The sequence below is a fragment of the Theobroma cacao genome, chromosome 2 (genome assembly GCF_000208745.1).
Source record: "Theobroma cacao cultivar B97-61/B2 chromosome 2, Criollo_cocoa_genome_V2, whole genome shotgun sequence".
Lineage (NCBI taxonomy): Eukaryota > Viridiplantae > Streptophyta > Magnoliopsida > Malvales > Malvaceae > Theobroma > Theobroma cacao.
In genome coordinates this window covers 32,391,361-32,405,983 of record NC_030851.1, presented here as the reverse complement: position 1 = coordinate 32,405,983, position 14,623 = coordinate 32,391,361, and the positions used below count along the sequence as shown (strand labels likewise).

The 14,623-nt window shown below is 35.9% G+C and overlaps 3 protein-coding genes across 13 annotated transcripts; 1 reads left to right on the top strand and 2 right to left on the bottom strand.

Annotated features, from left to right (window-relative positions):
* LOC18609499 (axial regulator YABBY 4) lies at positions 2,822–5,629 on the top strand. Of its 2 annotated transcripts, none has more exons than XM_018114586.1 (7): positions 2,822–3,030; positions 3,098–3,241; positions 3,659–3,794; positions 3,893–3,941; positions 4,032–4,107; positions 4,245–4,337; positions 4,657–5,629. In XM_018114586.1, exons 1-7 carry the CDS (start codon positions 2,950–2,952, stop codon positions 4,681–4,683), a joined length of 606 nt encoding a protein of 201 aa, XP_017970075.1. In that variant the 5' UTR covers positions 2,822–2,949; the 3' UTR covers positions 4,684–5,629. The 2 variants fall into 2 exon arrangements, with proteins under 2 accessions (XP_017970075.1, XP_017970074.1); XM_018114585.1 differs by having other exon boundaries at positions 2,826–3,030; positions 5,343–5,629.
* Positions 5,725–7,322, bottom strand: LOC18609498. Of its 3 annotated transcripts, none has more exons than XR_001926326.1 (4): positions 6,643–7,322; positions 6,379–6,484; positions 6,202–6,301; positions 5,725–6,007 (listed from the first exon to the last, which is right to left on the bottom strand). XR_001926326.1 is itself a non-coding variant. In XM_018114587.1 (4 exons), the coding sequence occupies exons 1-4, from the start codon at positions 6,715–6,717 to the stop codon at positions 5,961–5,963; spliced, it is 306 nt and encodes a 101-aa protein (XP_017970076.1). In that variant the 5' UTR covers positions 6,718–7,306; the 3' UTR covers positions 5,725–5,960. The 3 variants fall into 3 exon arrangements, 2 of the variants coding, with proteins under 2 accessions (XP_017970076.1, XP_017970077.1); XM_018114587.1 differs by having other exon boundaries at positions 6,202–6,279; positions 6,643–7,306; XM_018114588.1 differs by having other exon boundaries at positions 5,786–6,011; positions 6,202–6,279; positions 6,643–7,313.
* LOC18609497 (DNA-directed RNA polymerases I, II, and III subunit RPABC5) lies at positions 9,165–12,195 on the bottom strand. 8 transcript variants are annotated; one of them, XR_001926313.1, is made up of 6 exons: positions 12,019–12,195; positions 11,775–11,833; positions 10,449–10,543; positions 10,156–10,297; positions 9,725–9,759; positions 9,165–9,536 (listed from the first exon to the last, which is right to left on the bottom strand). XR_001926313.1 is itself a non-coding variant. In XM_018114531.1 (4 exons), the coding sequence occupies exons 1-3, from the start codon at positions 12,178–12,180 to the stop codon at positions 10,198–10,200; spliced, it is 321 nt and encodes a 106-aa protein (XP_017970020.1). In that variant the 5' UTR covers positions 12,181–12,195; the 3' UTR covers positions 9,165–9,536; positions 10,156–10,197. The 8 variants fall into 8 exon arrangements, 5 of the variants coding, with proteins under 5 accessions (XP_017970020.1, XP_017970019.1, XP_017970018.1 ...); XR_001926314.1 differs by lacking the exon at positions 9,725–9,759; XR_001926312.1 differs by lacking the exon at positions 9,165–9,536 and having other exon boundaries at positions 9,656–9,759.

Genomic DNA, 14,623 nt, shown 5'->3' with positions numbered 1-14,623 from the left:
ATTTCTTTGGTTAAATCTTAAAAATTTGGTTTATGTTTGATATAACATAGAAACCAGTTCAGATGATGATGATGATGATGTTTTATGATTAAATCGAATTTTTGGGATAGTGAATTGGAGCAGATAAATTAAGTAACCTGTTACTGCATTTTTCTTTGTTGATTGAACAAAAAAAATGCCATAGCTGCTTTCAGAAATGAGTTTGCCATTCATACACATTCGCGCTTAGGATTTGCTATGAGCTGAAGTTTGTTACTTTTGAAGCAAGTGAAATGTAATTGTTGCTTATTTGATAGTCTAGGACCTGCTGTCATTCGCTGTATTTCATTTTAAATGATGACTGTAAGACCTTTGCTTGTACAGTTATAGGAAGTGTAGTAAAATGTATTCGGATTTAGTTTTTGGGATCTTATTACCTTCCCATCCATGTTATTATATGAAGCTTGTTTGGTAGAATATGAAGGTTTGTTTCCTTCCATAGGTTTTCTTTAATCATAGCCTGATCATAATGCCTGGTTTCTTTAATCTGACATAGGTCTTTGATTTAATGTTTGGTTCCATGTATCTGTGTATCATCATGTTTGTGGGACTGCTTGTGGGCAATGTTCTGTAGATCATGTTGCTGTGGGGTTTGAAGGAACGTCTGGGTCTAAAAAAGCAAATGTTTTACTATATTGTGCAAAACTAGTCGAATAGCAGGATGTTTTGTAAGAGTTGGCTGTGTGATAGTTACACAATGTCCCCAGGTCTAGAAGGTCACTTACAAAAATATTTGGTGCCAGTATGCTACCATACCCTTTTGTGAAGCTGGACTCATCGAGTTGCCAATGCCGGTTGTAATCTGGATCCAGATTTTTCCTTTTATTGACAATTTATAAGTTTCATGTCTCTGTTGCAGCGGAGCACTTGGTTCAGTGTTGGTGTTACGGATCCTGCACAACAACCGGATTCAAATCCTCATTTCCACATTTCCTAAATAAACTTGAAAAAAAGGGTTCCTGACACAGGTGTATTAACATGTTGGTGTTTTTATAATTATTTGCACATGAGAGTTGCGTTGCCTACTTTACAGCCAGCAAATTAGCTAGTTATACCCACTACGTTTATCCGGGCCTGGTGTTTTCATCGTTACTTAGCATGCTGAGGAAAATGCCATGGCGAGTGATGCCTGTCCTAAGGCTAAGGTCAGCCCTCGTATCAATACGGAATTGCACGATTGCAGGTAGAACATGTTGTACCACATGTAAGCGTCGTGATGAAGTTTTGGGCTTCATCATCTCTTCTGATGCTGTTTTTGTTGGCATCTCACCCAGCGACGATGGTAAATGTTTGTTAAATCTATTTTGTATTCAAATGCTCTAAAATGTTGACATCATCATCCCTCTCGAGACGGAGAGCATGGGAAAGATGGTACGTGGGTTTGCAGAGCTATTCACTTGGGATGAAAAGAAAAACGAAATGGCAGTGAAACGTTTCTTCAACTTGCGCTCAGTCGTACGGCCTCTGGACATATGTTTTCAAAGAAACTTTTCTAGCGATTATACGTTCAGCGCAAAACGTGTAATGATGTTTGTATTCGTCACCTTGCGAAGGCAAAAATTGCACCACACATGGCTAATCAAGCTTCTAATGGTAAGGCAAAAACAAATGGACTAAAACCTATCACTTCCCTCGCCAGGTGAATGAGAAAAAGAACACGTGTATCCGACAATAAATTCATTGATGCTTGTTGATTCCTACCAACCCATCACTAGTAATTTCTACCCATCATAAATTTGTTAAGAATTGGTCCCTCAATGAAGTCAATGTGAGTTTACATATTTCTAAAATTTTCACATCCTAATAAATTAGACATTAGTTCATTGAGCTGTTTCTTGATGTCCCTGTCTGTCTCCATGATTTAAGATGAAGCCATCAAAATAGGCTGTCCTGACATTACCATTTTTAATCTATGGTCGTGGGGACATCACGTGCGAGCACATGGGCGAGACAGTCAACTACAGAGCGAAGTGAAAGCAAGGAAAGGAGAGGTGAAATGGAAATGGACAATGGGTAGGTAAATGTTAGCATTAACGATGCTACCAGCGAAATAAAGGGCGCCCAAGTAACATGAAGAAAGGCAGCAGTGAAAGTTGGAAGCGAGGCATTGCTCATTGTCAATCAAACTTACCCTCTTTGAGGAAAGACAAATCCTGAGATGCTTCTTTTCCTTCTCCATACACCCTTCTAGAAACTTCCCCCCACCCCATAATGGCAAAACTCTCTGCGCTTTCACTTTCTAGGGGAAGAAATGGGGGCTTAGAGAGACAGAAGAGAAAAGAATACAGAAAACAACACATGAAACCAATAGGCACTGTCTCTTTTACATAACTGGCCTATACAACTTTGAACCTTTGGCAAGCATCAAAACCACAAAAGTTGAAGTTTGCCATTAGTTTTTAGCACATTAATTAAAACACTGTGAATTACAATGTTGACAAGCTAGCTAGGACTACATTTGTCAGAAAATGAATTGACAAGAAAGTTAATTTTCTTCAATTTTTTCCTTTCCTTTTTTCTTTTAAGTAGTAGTAATTTTTAAGAAGGGAGAGACTTATAGGCAATAGGGTTTGAAAAAAATAGTTTCATAATGAAAGTAGTAATAATATTGCCGTATTGGCAACAAGGATCTGCCATATATGCTTGATATATCATTAATTGTTCCATGAATGAAAGAAACTCATTTTCTGGTTATAAACAAAAATGAAAGCACAGTGTTTAAGGAATTAAGTATAAGATATCAAAGAAAGAAAGGTAATCATTGTAGTTAGTGTCTTTTACAATCTATAAATCTCACCTTCTTGGATCAGAAATCCACATCATCCTCATTGTAATCACCCAAAACCTGCTGCTCTCTCTCCCTCACTTTCCCACACACAAACTCTCAGAAACAGAGAAACCAACAAAAAAATGTCAACACTGAATCATCTCTTTGATCTCCCTGAGCAGATTTGCTATGTGGAATGTGGTTTCTGCACTACCATTTTACTGGTAACCCATTGTATGCATTTTTTCCCCTCAATGTATCATAGAATTAATTCTTCTTTGAAAAATGCAGGTAAGTGTCCCATGCAGCAGCTTGTCCATGGTGGTGACAGTGAGATGTGGGCACTGCTCAAGCCTTCTGTCGGTCAATATGATGAAAGCCTCGTTTGTCCCACTCCAGCTCCTAGCTTCCCTTGGTCATGACCATGATGATGAGGTATAAGTAGCTAGTTTCTCTTTGCCAAGTCATTATTCCTTTAAATATGCTTTGCTGGTTTTTTGGCAACTAGGTTCCCCAATCTAGCTCAAGCAGCTATATGTATATACACACACACTTTACTTAATCAAATTCCAATTCGAGACTTTTTTGTCTTTACACCCTTATAAACTTATTTTGCTAAGTAAAAAAAAACTTATCTTGCTAAGTATTGTAGCGGGAATAATGGTAGTAAATAGTAGTACTATAGTAATCGACATATGAACACTTTACCTTGTACGTCGGTGAGGTGTATCTTTGATGATTCATTAATTTATAGCTATGCTCTTGAGGTCATATTACTGGTTTATCACCAAAGAAAATCATTCTTAGATGGTTATGAATTCCATTAACATTCTATGCTCTCTATGCAAGCAGCCAAAAGAAGGAGCAGTTTGCGAAGAAGTGGCTGCCCCAAGGAAGACCGCCGCACACAGGCGAAGCCCATCATTGATGACCTCTTCTGACAATGAAGAAGAAGACATAGTTCGAGTGAATCCCACAGTCAACAAGCGTGCGTTTTTCTAAATTTGGTTAATAGTTGCAGTAGTACTGGAGTAGCACGTAACGGAGTAGTTATCATTCTAATACTGGTTTAGTCAAATTTTACAGCTCCGGAGAAGAGGCAAAGAGCTCCATCAGCTTACAACCGCTTCATCAAGTAATAAGCAATGCATCTCTATGTATACAAACAAACATTTGTTTGACTTAATAAGGAAATTATCATATATAGACTTATTTTTGGTGGCAGAGAAGAGATCAGGAGACTAAAAGCTCAAAATCCCAACATTCCACACAAAGAAGCCTTCAGCACTGCAGCAAAAAATGTAAGTTTTTTATAGAACCAAAAGGGATCAACAAGACACACCATCTTTCTTCGGACATGTTTTTGATCTACTATATATATATATATATATGTTTTTGGGGATGTTATCTGATTCCTGAACTTGTCTTAATGTTTCAGTGGGCCCACTTTCCTCCCATGGACACCAAAGGAGACGGAGAGAGCTGTGGCCTGGATGAAGGAGAGGCGTTATGGAACTCTGATGCTACCCAGGTTAGGTTTTTCTGATGCCTATGTGTTCCTACTAAACATTTCTGATCGTTTATTAAACACAAGCCACTATACTTCCAAGCACATACAGCATCAAACTACGGTAGAACGTAAAGATTTATCAATTTCAATAGATATTTAGTACTACAAATTTATTTGAAATTGAACTACCATGAGCAGATCACTATAGTACAATTGTTATTATAAGACTTATATGATGGTTTCATGGTGAATTATATTTGTCTGTGCACTAACTATACTGGATACTTAAATTTCATCATGATCATTGACATCCACCTTTACCTTTTTTTTTTTTGGCCAGACAACAACCTTTTCTCAAATTGTCTGATTCAACCATCCATTCTGAAATATCTCAGGGGCTCAAATGTGAGTTCCCATATGGTAGAATGGGAACAAGATACTTGCATTAATTACACTGCGTTTAGTAAATATTGTGGATGTGTATACGAACTTGTTACTTGTATACATGCATGAATGCACTCTTGCATGTGGCCTCTGCAGCCTTTCCATGCTTATCCTGCTTCCATGCTGCATCCATAGGTACTTCATGTTTCTCGTTTCGATGGAAAAAATAAGTAAGCAATGCAGTAGTATAAACGGTTCATTACTCAAAGGCTCCCCAATATTGCTAAGGAGATATTGGCCTCGACTAACGGTAGTGAGAGCACATAAATAAGCCTCGATCGAGCTGATCAGTACATGAAGAGAAGAGAAGTGAGACTTTATAGACTGATTGGTGATCCAGAAGTTTTAGATTAGGCTATTAGATGAGTTAACATGATTACCTACTTTTTCACTCCCATCAAATTTCTTGAGATTGAAGGCTAGTCACTTTCTAGCAGTTCAACTACTACATGTCGAAAATTTATTAGTTAACCTTTTGGGGGCACTTCAACATACTGTTAAGACTTCTTTAGCTCCACTGTGTTTGCGGTAACTTTTGCCACAGAAATGGGAGCATGACTTTCTGTTGTGACAAATTTTCAGGTTCACATACAAGGCAATGCTTTCCGTGAAAGAAAAGCCGCAAGGAGTTCCATATGGGCCAAGACACCGTTTGAGAGAAGACGCCCTTGATATAGATTTCTACTAGTCTGCTTCTCCTTTAACTCCTAATTTATGGTTAGGCCATCGCTAGGTTTTAAACCATTTGCCCTTCTTTTTTTTATTTGCCGGGGAATGAGGTCAGAGCACTCACTGACTGACTTAAAACAACAACTTGAGTAATTTTTAGACAGATTCGTAGTTTACTACTACTTCTGCATGGGTTTTTAGATTGTTCTTCTGAAATATTACTAATAACGTCAACTGATATCTTGCTTTCTTTTCTTAACTAAGAATGAGCTTAATGATAAAGGGTTCACATGAATTAATTTGCTTAATTTTGTTAGTGATTAACTTGGACAAATTGCTTAATTATACATTTTAGATGAGCTTCAACTGGATGATTAATTAAGGAAGCACACAAGGGCTAATATCTTTAGACCATATACAAAGTTTTATTGAGTTTCCAAAACTCATAAAGGCCCTTTCATTTGGAAAACCCTAATGGGATCCGGATGCATGAGCTCCAATTCTTTTCCCTAATTCTATCATTCACCTCCACTACTGCTTTTTCCTTTCAAATCTCGGTTTCCTTTGGATATACCTACCTACCTGAAATATGAAAAAAAGGCAAACTTGTAATTACCAATGGGCAGTCAGTAACAGATATATCTGTATATATAAATGGAAACCCGAGTTATTTGAAGATCAACGAACTTATGTACTATTCTTGTTGTTTTCTTGCATCTACATGGAATATGGTACGGAATATTTAGGGTATAGGGTACTCTTTAACTCTTACCCATGAAAGGCCTGGGAGATAGGGCATGAAAATATGCTTGAAAAAAGTCCCTATTCTCTTTCTGTAGCTCCCTCCACACTGCAAAGAGACATTGGCATTTCTACTTTCCTTAGTTAAACGTTAAATTCCCAAACTTGCAGTACTGTTATATATGTTGCGCGGTTGTCACCTACTCACCTGTAACGGTAATGCACGGCCGAATGCTGGCATACTTTGCTAATGCCTTGACGCATTGTTGTCGGTTCATGTGAAGAAGCAAACATCTCTCAATCAGATGCTGAATCTGACTCAGTAAATTTCCCATGCAAAACCAAAAGCAAAATTAACATTAGTTTTCAATTCTGTAAATTTCTTCAACTTGACTTGGATGTATTGCAAACTAAAGGTTGTATTATTATCATATATGAGTATAGCTAGACTGTTGGGAGGATTTTCACTTACCATCCGAATGTAGCTATGTGGGTGGCAATGAAGGCAAGGGAGAACATGGTGGTGGTTGTAGTTGTGACAGTACATTATTTCCCTCGAACAGAAATGGCCAAAACGAAGAGAACAACATAAAGAAGCAAGTAATAAAGAATAGAAAATCGCCAAAAGGAAAAGGAAAGCAAAAAATTGAAGTACTGCAGACAAAGCTACGAATTGGGAAGGATATATATAGTATTAGTAAAATAGAACAACCAAACTTGGAGGGAGAGAGACTGTTATCCACAGATATCTAAGTGAAGGGCCAAAAGATCACAAGAAATCCAAACGATAGATTCACCTCATCTTCGGGAGATAAGAAAGATTAAAGACATTACTTGTTTTGATATCGAAAATGTGTTTCTGATGATGACAACAACCGTGGCCAAGCGTTTGAAACCATCAGCTCATCACCATGACCGATCGCTGCATTTTCTATTATGGGTCCCCATAATGAATGCTGAAAGGCTCCTGATTTAAGTCAAGGGATTGCCACGGTGGGTTCCGTCAGATCCTTTGATGAATGAATTATGACCCTACGATCGAGGGGGTTGCTTTGTGTTCAAAAGAGGAGCCACGTTATGGGGTTAATTTGGTGACTCCAGGGTCCTTTCCCTCATGTTAATGCAGAGGAAAGATGAGAGGCTGGCAGCTCGGCACTATAAAGTGGAGGCAGTTCAATCAATTTTTTGGACTCTGAGCTCAGGAATTTTGTATGATAGTCTAGGTCTGAAACTGGAAGCGTGTTTCAATGTGTAACAGAGAGAGGTCCAAGGTCTGTGAAACTCTCTCTCGTTCTCTGGTCCACAATTCAGCTCAGCTTGAATGAGATGTGCAATTTTTAAATACTAGCTATTTCAATAAAATGAAAATTTAAGGGTGCAAGAGAAGTTGGACCATCAACCCCATTATTCTCTCATGAATTGCAAAAAAATTACAATACCAAGAGGTTATCTATCTTGATATTATTCTCACTTAAACATGTTTAATTATAAATTTTTGATGAAATTTGATACATTAATCCTGGCATAATCACATTCAAAATTATGCTAAGAAGTTTAAAAACCGTAACAAAATTGTATTCGGAAGAGGTCACAATTGAGCAGAAACATGTAAATGATTCACATGTATCCCAAGAATTAAAGAAAATAGATATTGCCAACAATTAAATGACCTAAGGAAGGGAAAGGACCATTTTAATTGTTTTTTGCCTTTGAAAAAATACAAAATGGAAGATGTAGTGGCCTATTTAGGCCTGCCCTCATCAAAATATATCGGATTGGAGGCCTTGTCATTTATTCCCACTCCCCTCAGCCTGACAGCCTTTGAGCCTTGAGGACTCTTCGGGTCTGTTTCCACTTTTCTGCACTCTTGTACCTTGTATCACCTGTAAATAAAACTTTACCCTTCTACTCACCTCCCTATCCAGCTATGAACTAACTTAACAATTACAGAGTTTTCCTTTTTAATAAAATAAAGGGAAAAATATAAAAGCCTCCAGAGAATTGATATTGGTATATAATATATTAAGTGCTTATTTGGTCTGATTTTTTTTTCAACTTACCAATTTTTTAAAAGCAAATGTCAGTCTAAACAAGAATTTGAAAATGTTCTTAAAAAAATAAACAGCTTTTTTTTAAAAAAAAATAAAATTTTGAAAAAAAAAAGAGATTTAGAAAAAGCTTCAGGGAGGAGCTTTCTTTCTTCTTTTTTAAAAAACACACCTCTTTTTTAGGAAAATTTTTCTTTTTGTTTCGAAAATATCCTCATCTATTAAAAATAATTTCAATATTATTTATTTTTATTTTTATATGATTTATTATTAATTATAAATTTTATGTTATATAAAAATACTTTTAATTCTTTTATAAATAAAAAAATAAAATTAACTTTTTTTCATTATAAACAAAAGAATTTGTGATTAATAAAAAATTATTTATTAAATAACCTTTATGGTAATTTTAATCAAAATTAAAACTTATATAAATTATTTTATCAAATGACTTATTTATAAAAAAAAACTTATAAAAGTAAATTTACTAAACAGATTTAGTTTAATTTTAAAAATTATTATTTTTATAAGAGTTTCATAATATCTTTTAAACTAAAAAAAAATCAAGTCAAACAGACTCCTATTCTTTAGTTTGAAAAATACTCTTTTTACTCTCTTAAAAGTTTGATAAAAAATACACTCATTTCCCTGAAAGGATAATAATGTTAATTATTAATTTAACTTTAAATAAAAAGACATACCTATGTAACTTTTATTAATTATTTATTTATCTCTTTTTCTTTTTTTTTCTTTTATCCAAGACTTTTTTAAAGAATAATAAGTGTCTTTCAATCAAATTTTAGGAGAATAAAGGAGAATGTATCATCTAGCAATCCTAGTACCATTTTCTCTTTGTAAGGAAGAACATCTATAGTTATATATATATATATATATATATACACAAATTTACATGTACAAATGCAATTAATAATTATAATTAAAACAATTTTTAAGATAAGCCAAATGCACATATGATGAGACAAAATTCATTACCAATTTTAAGAGATCTCTTTTTGGTTATGGGTATGAACAAGTGCTGCAAGCTGAGTAGCAGAAATGAGTTGATTATTAGCCCAATGCTTGGCTATAAATAGCGACAGCCCCTAAATTTTTGAACGCGGAGTATGCGGTGGTCAAACTGACAAGCGGAAGCGTTATTAAATGGTTTGGTTCCAAACGACAGTGGTTGCTGTGCTTGCAAGTTCCAACCCATATCTTAATTACTCATTATTGATTTAAATGGCTTCGAAATTTGGATGACGTTCAGCTCCGAGTCCTTGCTTATTCGGCTCCCCAGTTTAATTGGGGAGTTAGACCGCTGCAGTTTACCATAGTACTTGGTTATTATCAAAGGAAAAGCTTAAAATAAAAGCGTATAGAGCACACGAGAAGAGAAACACTCAAGATTAAGTACCCGCAAAGACAGAAGCGATCATGTACGAGCCACCACCCTTTTGTCTCTCAAATATACATGTCGTTACTTAAAATTACATTAAACCATCATACCTTTTCATCCTGGACTTCACTTCTTAGGCACATATCTGTACAAGTGTAACTCACAAATCAAAGTTGTGCCCCAGGCCTACAGGGATCCAAAGCAAGGTGACATTCAAACATAAAATGATCTCAATCTACCATCAAAACTGGATGACACATGCAATTTCATCTAGCCCCTCCTAAAATTAAGTGCTCAAGTTACGCAATGTCTAATTGATCCACTAATTTCAGTTGGATCTTGATGAGGAAATTAATACATGTCACGCCTCAAATTCTAATCACATCCATCAATCATATCCTTCGACTAAACAATTATTCAAGGAAACAGCACATTTCTGAACAACAGCCACAATGTTCCAATCATTTAATATTTAAAATTACCAGGTAGGTTCAACTATAAAAATGATCCATTATAGAAATAAAAGATAAAAGTTGACTACCATTGAAGTCTTTCATTCTTTGGCTTCTGACCATGGTCCACATTACACAAAACTGAGAATCGCAGAGGCACTCACAACTGCAACAGACCATGCAGGACTAACTTCTACATGTTTCCTCAACTGGTCTCTGACTTCTCCAAAGCTGCAAAAATGATTTGAAGTAAGTGGAAGGAGACACCAAACAAATGTAGCACTAAAATGCACATAAACATGAGGAAGAGAGAGAGAGAGAGAGAGAGAGAGAGACTCAAAACAGATTGGTGGGTAGGGGAAATGAGACAGAGAGAGATTACTATTGTAATTCAGAAGCTTCTCAATGAGGTCAACATGAGTCATAAGCATTCGCCGACAACAATAACGAACCAAGCCCAAAGCATCAAGAGCATCTCTGCATGCCAAACAAATCACAACTTATTCTCTACATACTAATGCTAGTAATACCAATTTGAGTGTTGAAGCTAGGCTGACTACCATGATTCATAGATGAGCAATAATGCATAAATTTGATTGTTACATCAACTCAACATAATATTTTCATGTACATGCTTGGGTGCTTGGATTAGTACATTTCCTCATTCCACATGGGTGCAGGAACTTACATATTTTCATCAATCTAGTCACATTAGACAACACTGACAATTTTGCATTTGGGAGGAACAGAAAAGCATGCAAAACATATTTCTTAAGCAGGAAACCTCCAACAGCAGTCCCTTCACTTTGGGAGGATAACACTTATAATAACTCTCGAAGTTTCAATGTTTACATTTAGACCTTAAAATTGCAATAATGAGCTCTTACCATGCACTGATGTTCAATTTAGCAAATGACATTAGTTCAAATAAGTTAATAAGCATAAATAACTTGACCACATGATTGTGGCATGAGTAACATCAGATTTCAAAAGGTTGAAAATAATTAGCAACAAAAATCAACAAAAAAACAGCAACTAGGATCTGATTTGCATTTAGCTAAAGCAGTTCTTTCTTTAGCAACAGAACTCCCCAACCTCCACCTGCAGAACTTTAACCCTTTCTCAACCAATCAAGCAGCTTTCTCTGTACTTCCAACCTAATTTATCTGGTTCCTTATCACATCCTTGCTCGAGTTTTCCTACAATCTTTATTTCCCAACGAATAATTCTACCAACTCTTTTTTTTTTATGACCAGTGACCACACCCCTGCTTCACAACCTTTTTCATTTTTTGGTGTTTCTTGATCAACACAAATCACTAACACATCCAGTTCAGTCCCAACAAAAAGGACAAAAGGAAAAAAAAAAAAACCCAAACAGTGAAAGTCTAGAATTTAGATGATAGTTATGCAACCAAATTGATGCAGGCGCATTTAGAATTCCATTTTATTGATAAAAGGCTTTTTGATCACATCAACTCAGATTTCCAACTCTCTCAAGTCGAAAATCAAAGAAATCATCCCAAGCTCCAATCATATGCATTCACTTATAGTTATAGCAACAATGCAATTGGCACAACGGATAATTTATAGCAACAATGCAATCACTTAAAACCTATTAAATAAACAACAAGAATAAAGCCGAAAAACAATCACTAAGAAGATGATTAACGATTAAATAAGCGAGAGAGAGAGAGGTTGTCACTAACCCTTCTGTGTAGTCGGCCTGGAGAAGATCAAGGTAAGTGTCCCATTTATTACCAATAACCTACAAATACCCATACCAAATTTGCAAGTTAAACCAACACAGTCACCAAAACCCTAAAATTATTACCTGCCTACATTAAATCGAACAAAATCAAAATCTAAGGACAAAATAGAGTATGTATTGTTCTTTTACGGTGTTTTTAGAGATAATTACAAAGGAGAAAGAAGGGCAAGTGAGTAAAAGACCTTCCCACATGTGAAGCAGCGAACTGGAATAATCATCCTCTTTAGTTCTTGTTCTTGGCTTTTCCCTAGTTCCCGCCTCTTCACTCTCCCAGCTTTTTCTACTGCCCTAGAATGTTCTGACCGGGATTTTAGGTTGTTTGAAGGCGGAGTCGTTTCAGCCATTAACTTTGTCTTATAAACGACGTCGTTTTAACCCGCTGACACCTTTCTTTTTTCTTTTCTTTTTTTTTAATAGAAATAACAGACCTGCTGAAACCTTTTCCTAAACTCCCAAACTTGGCTAAAATTTAAGTTAAAAATAAGTACGATAAGATATATAAATCAGTACTATAATAAAAAAATAACAATTATTTAAAATTCTTTTAATAATTTAAAGATTTTTTTGGAGAATCATGTGCATGTTACTGAGTATTTAGAATAGACGGTTTCGTGTTGTTGACAGCGAAACCACATCACCACCGTGCTTTGCGCTTCTCGAAGCCTAGTGCCACGATTCTTCACTCTCTGTAGTGTCACTATCTATAGATTTGGACCTTGGTGAGTTTTATAAAGGAATTAATCTGTTGAAGGCATTTTGGAATGAACAACCTTTTTATGTTTCTTGTATCTCATTGGTTTTAAAGCATGTGTTTGCTTTCAGTAGTAACTTTATATAGTCTCCATTACATACGAAACTGGGTAGAATTCTTTACATTTTGTTTAATTAGTTGTTACTTGTTTAGGCTCTGTCCAATTTGTCATAGAGCCCCTTTCTATAAACATTGAATAACACTAGTACTACATACAATGGGTGCTGCACCGTGACTCTAGCTATCAAAGCCTATATTTCTAGGTAGCGGGGAAAAAACAGACCCCCAAAAACATGAACAATTGGTCTCTGTGCCCCAGCAAATTAAAATTCTTGCCAACTGAAATAGTACAACTTGTACCGAATACAGAGGTGATGACTCTTCACAAAAGTTGAAGAAAATTCAACGCAACTTCTGCCAAAATCGACACGTGACGGCAATTGAGAAAGCAGCCAAGGAGTCGTAGTCTCGTTAAAAGTTTCATATGAGCGGTTCCTTTCTTTTTCTTTTTCGTGTGTTTTTTGTCGATTTGATGAGAATGTAAAGGATTGGGCAAAGTTGAAGGGACGACTGACGAATATGATGACTTTTAGCTAAGGGATTAGCGAGCGACCTTGATTGATTTTGTTTGGCCGCACATTTTGCAATAGAATCATTCCTTTGATTAGTTAATACAGTGCTAAAATAGGAAATCAACTTTCAAACGTGTGGTTTTCTGCTATGGGTCTCGTAGATCACCATCCAGCTTGAGCGTGTTAATTACGTAGCCCGCCAGTCAGACGTGGAGTACTGGGTTCATTTCATTCACTCTTTATGTTTTTTTTTTTAATTTTATTTTATTGTTTTTCTCTAGGCTGCGTCAAATGCACGAGACCACGACGCCATTAATGCATCCTTAATTCATCTTAATTGATCGCATACATTCATTCCAATTCCAACCCAGTGACCGATTGATTAAAGATTAGTTTGGCAGTGGATTTTTATTTAAAATTTAATCTTAATTCTTTTATTTATTTATTTATTTTTAGCAATGGAACCTATTACTTCTAAATTCAATGTTATGCAAACTATATAGGAAGAAACCCAAAGTTTGATGCCAAAAACCAAAAAACTTTAAATCTCTTGAATCATCTAAAAACGTGGATTATTTAGGTGAGTCAACATGATTTGGTCCATTGAAATAGTGGTAGTTTTATTATGGGTTGATGGATGGAATAAACGTTTACGTATTGGCCACGAGCGAGTGACGAGTGGATTAAGAAATACTATTAGTTTTTGCCCCATAAAAAAAGAGGGGTGACCATTGGTTCGTCTAATCCCGTGAAAGGTGGAAAGGGGGAGGGCCTCGTCGTTTGCTCACCCGCCAAAATTACCCGCCAACAAACAAAGTCCGTTCCCTGGGACCCGCAAAGGAAGGAGCAGTGAGTCAGGTCAGGGCAGCCAACTCCCGCTTTCCCATTTCCCGCTTTCATATTAAATTCTTGTTGATGGGCCTCGTAGCGACCACCGTGACATCTCTTCATCATTCCCCATTAAAATATCTGTATAAAGCTAAATAAAGAAAGGGAGCAAAATTTTTTGTACGACCATTTGTGATCATAAATTCCAAATACAAAACGTTATCACAAATTACTTGTTCCTCTTAAATTTGTAAATTAGAAAATTATTTATTTTGTAAACTAAGAAAAAAATAATAATAAATTACAATATAGATAGGGGACGGATGTCAAAAGGTTTTGTCTCCCATCAATGCATTTCATTCCAGTTTGCTTAGAAGGTTGGTGAGTGGAGATATTATCTGGTGAATTAGGAGACGTGTCCACTGATCATCGTGTATTTTCGGTCACCAATATCATTATTTATTTTATTATTCGACGCATGCTTTTTATAATCTTTTAATTCTTTGTAGCTAAATGTGAATGGGATTTGAGTATTTGACAAAATATTCGATACCATTATGGACTTAAGCGTGACTATATATGGCATAGATTGTTTCATATACATTTTTTTATATTGTTTATTTGGAATAAGATGAT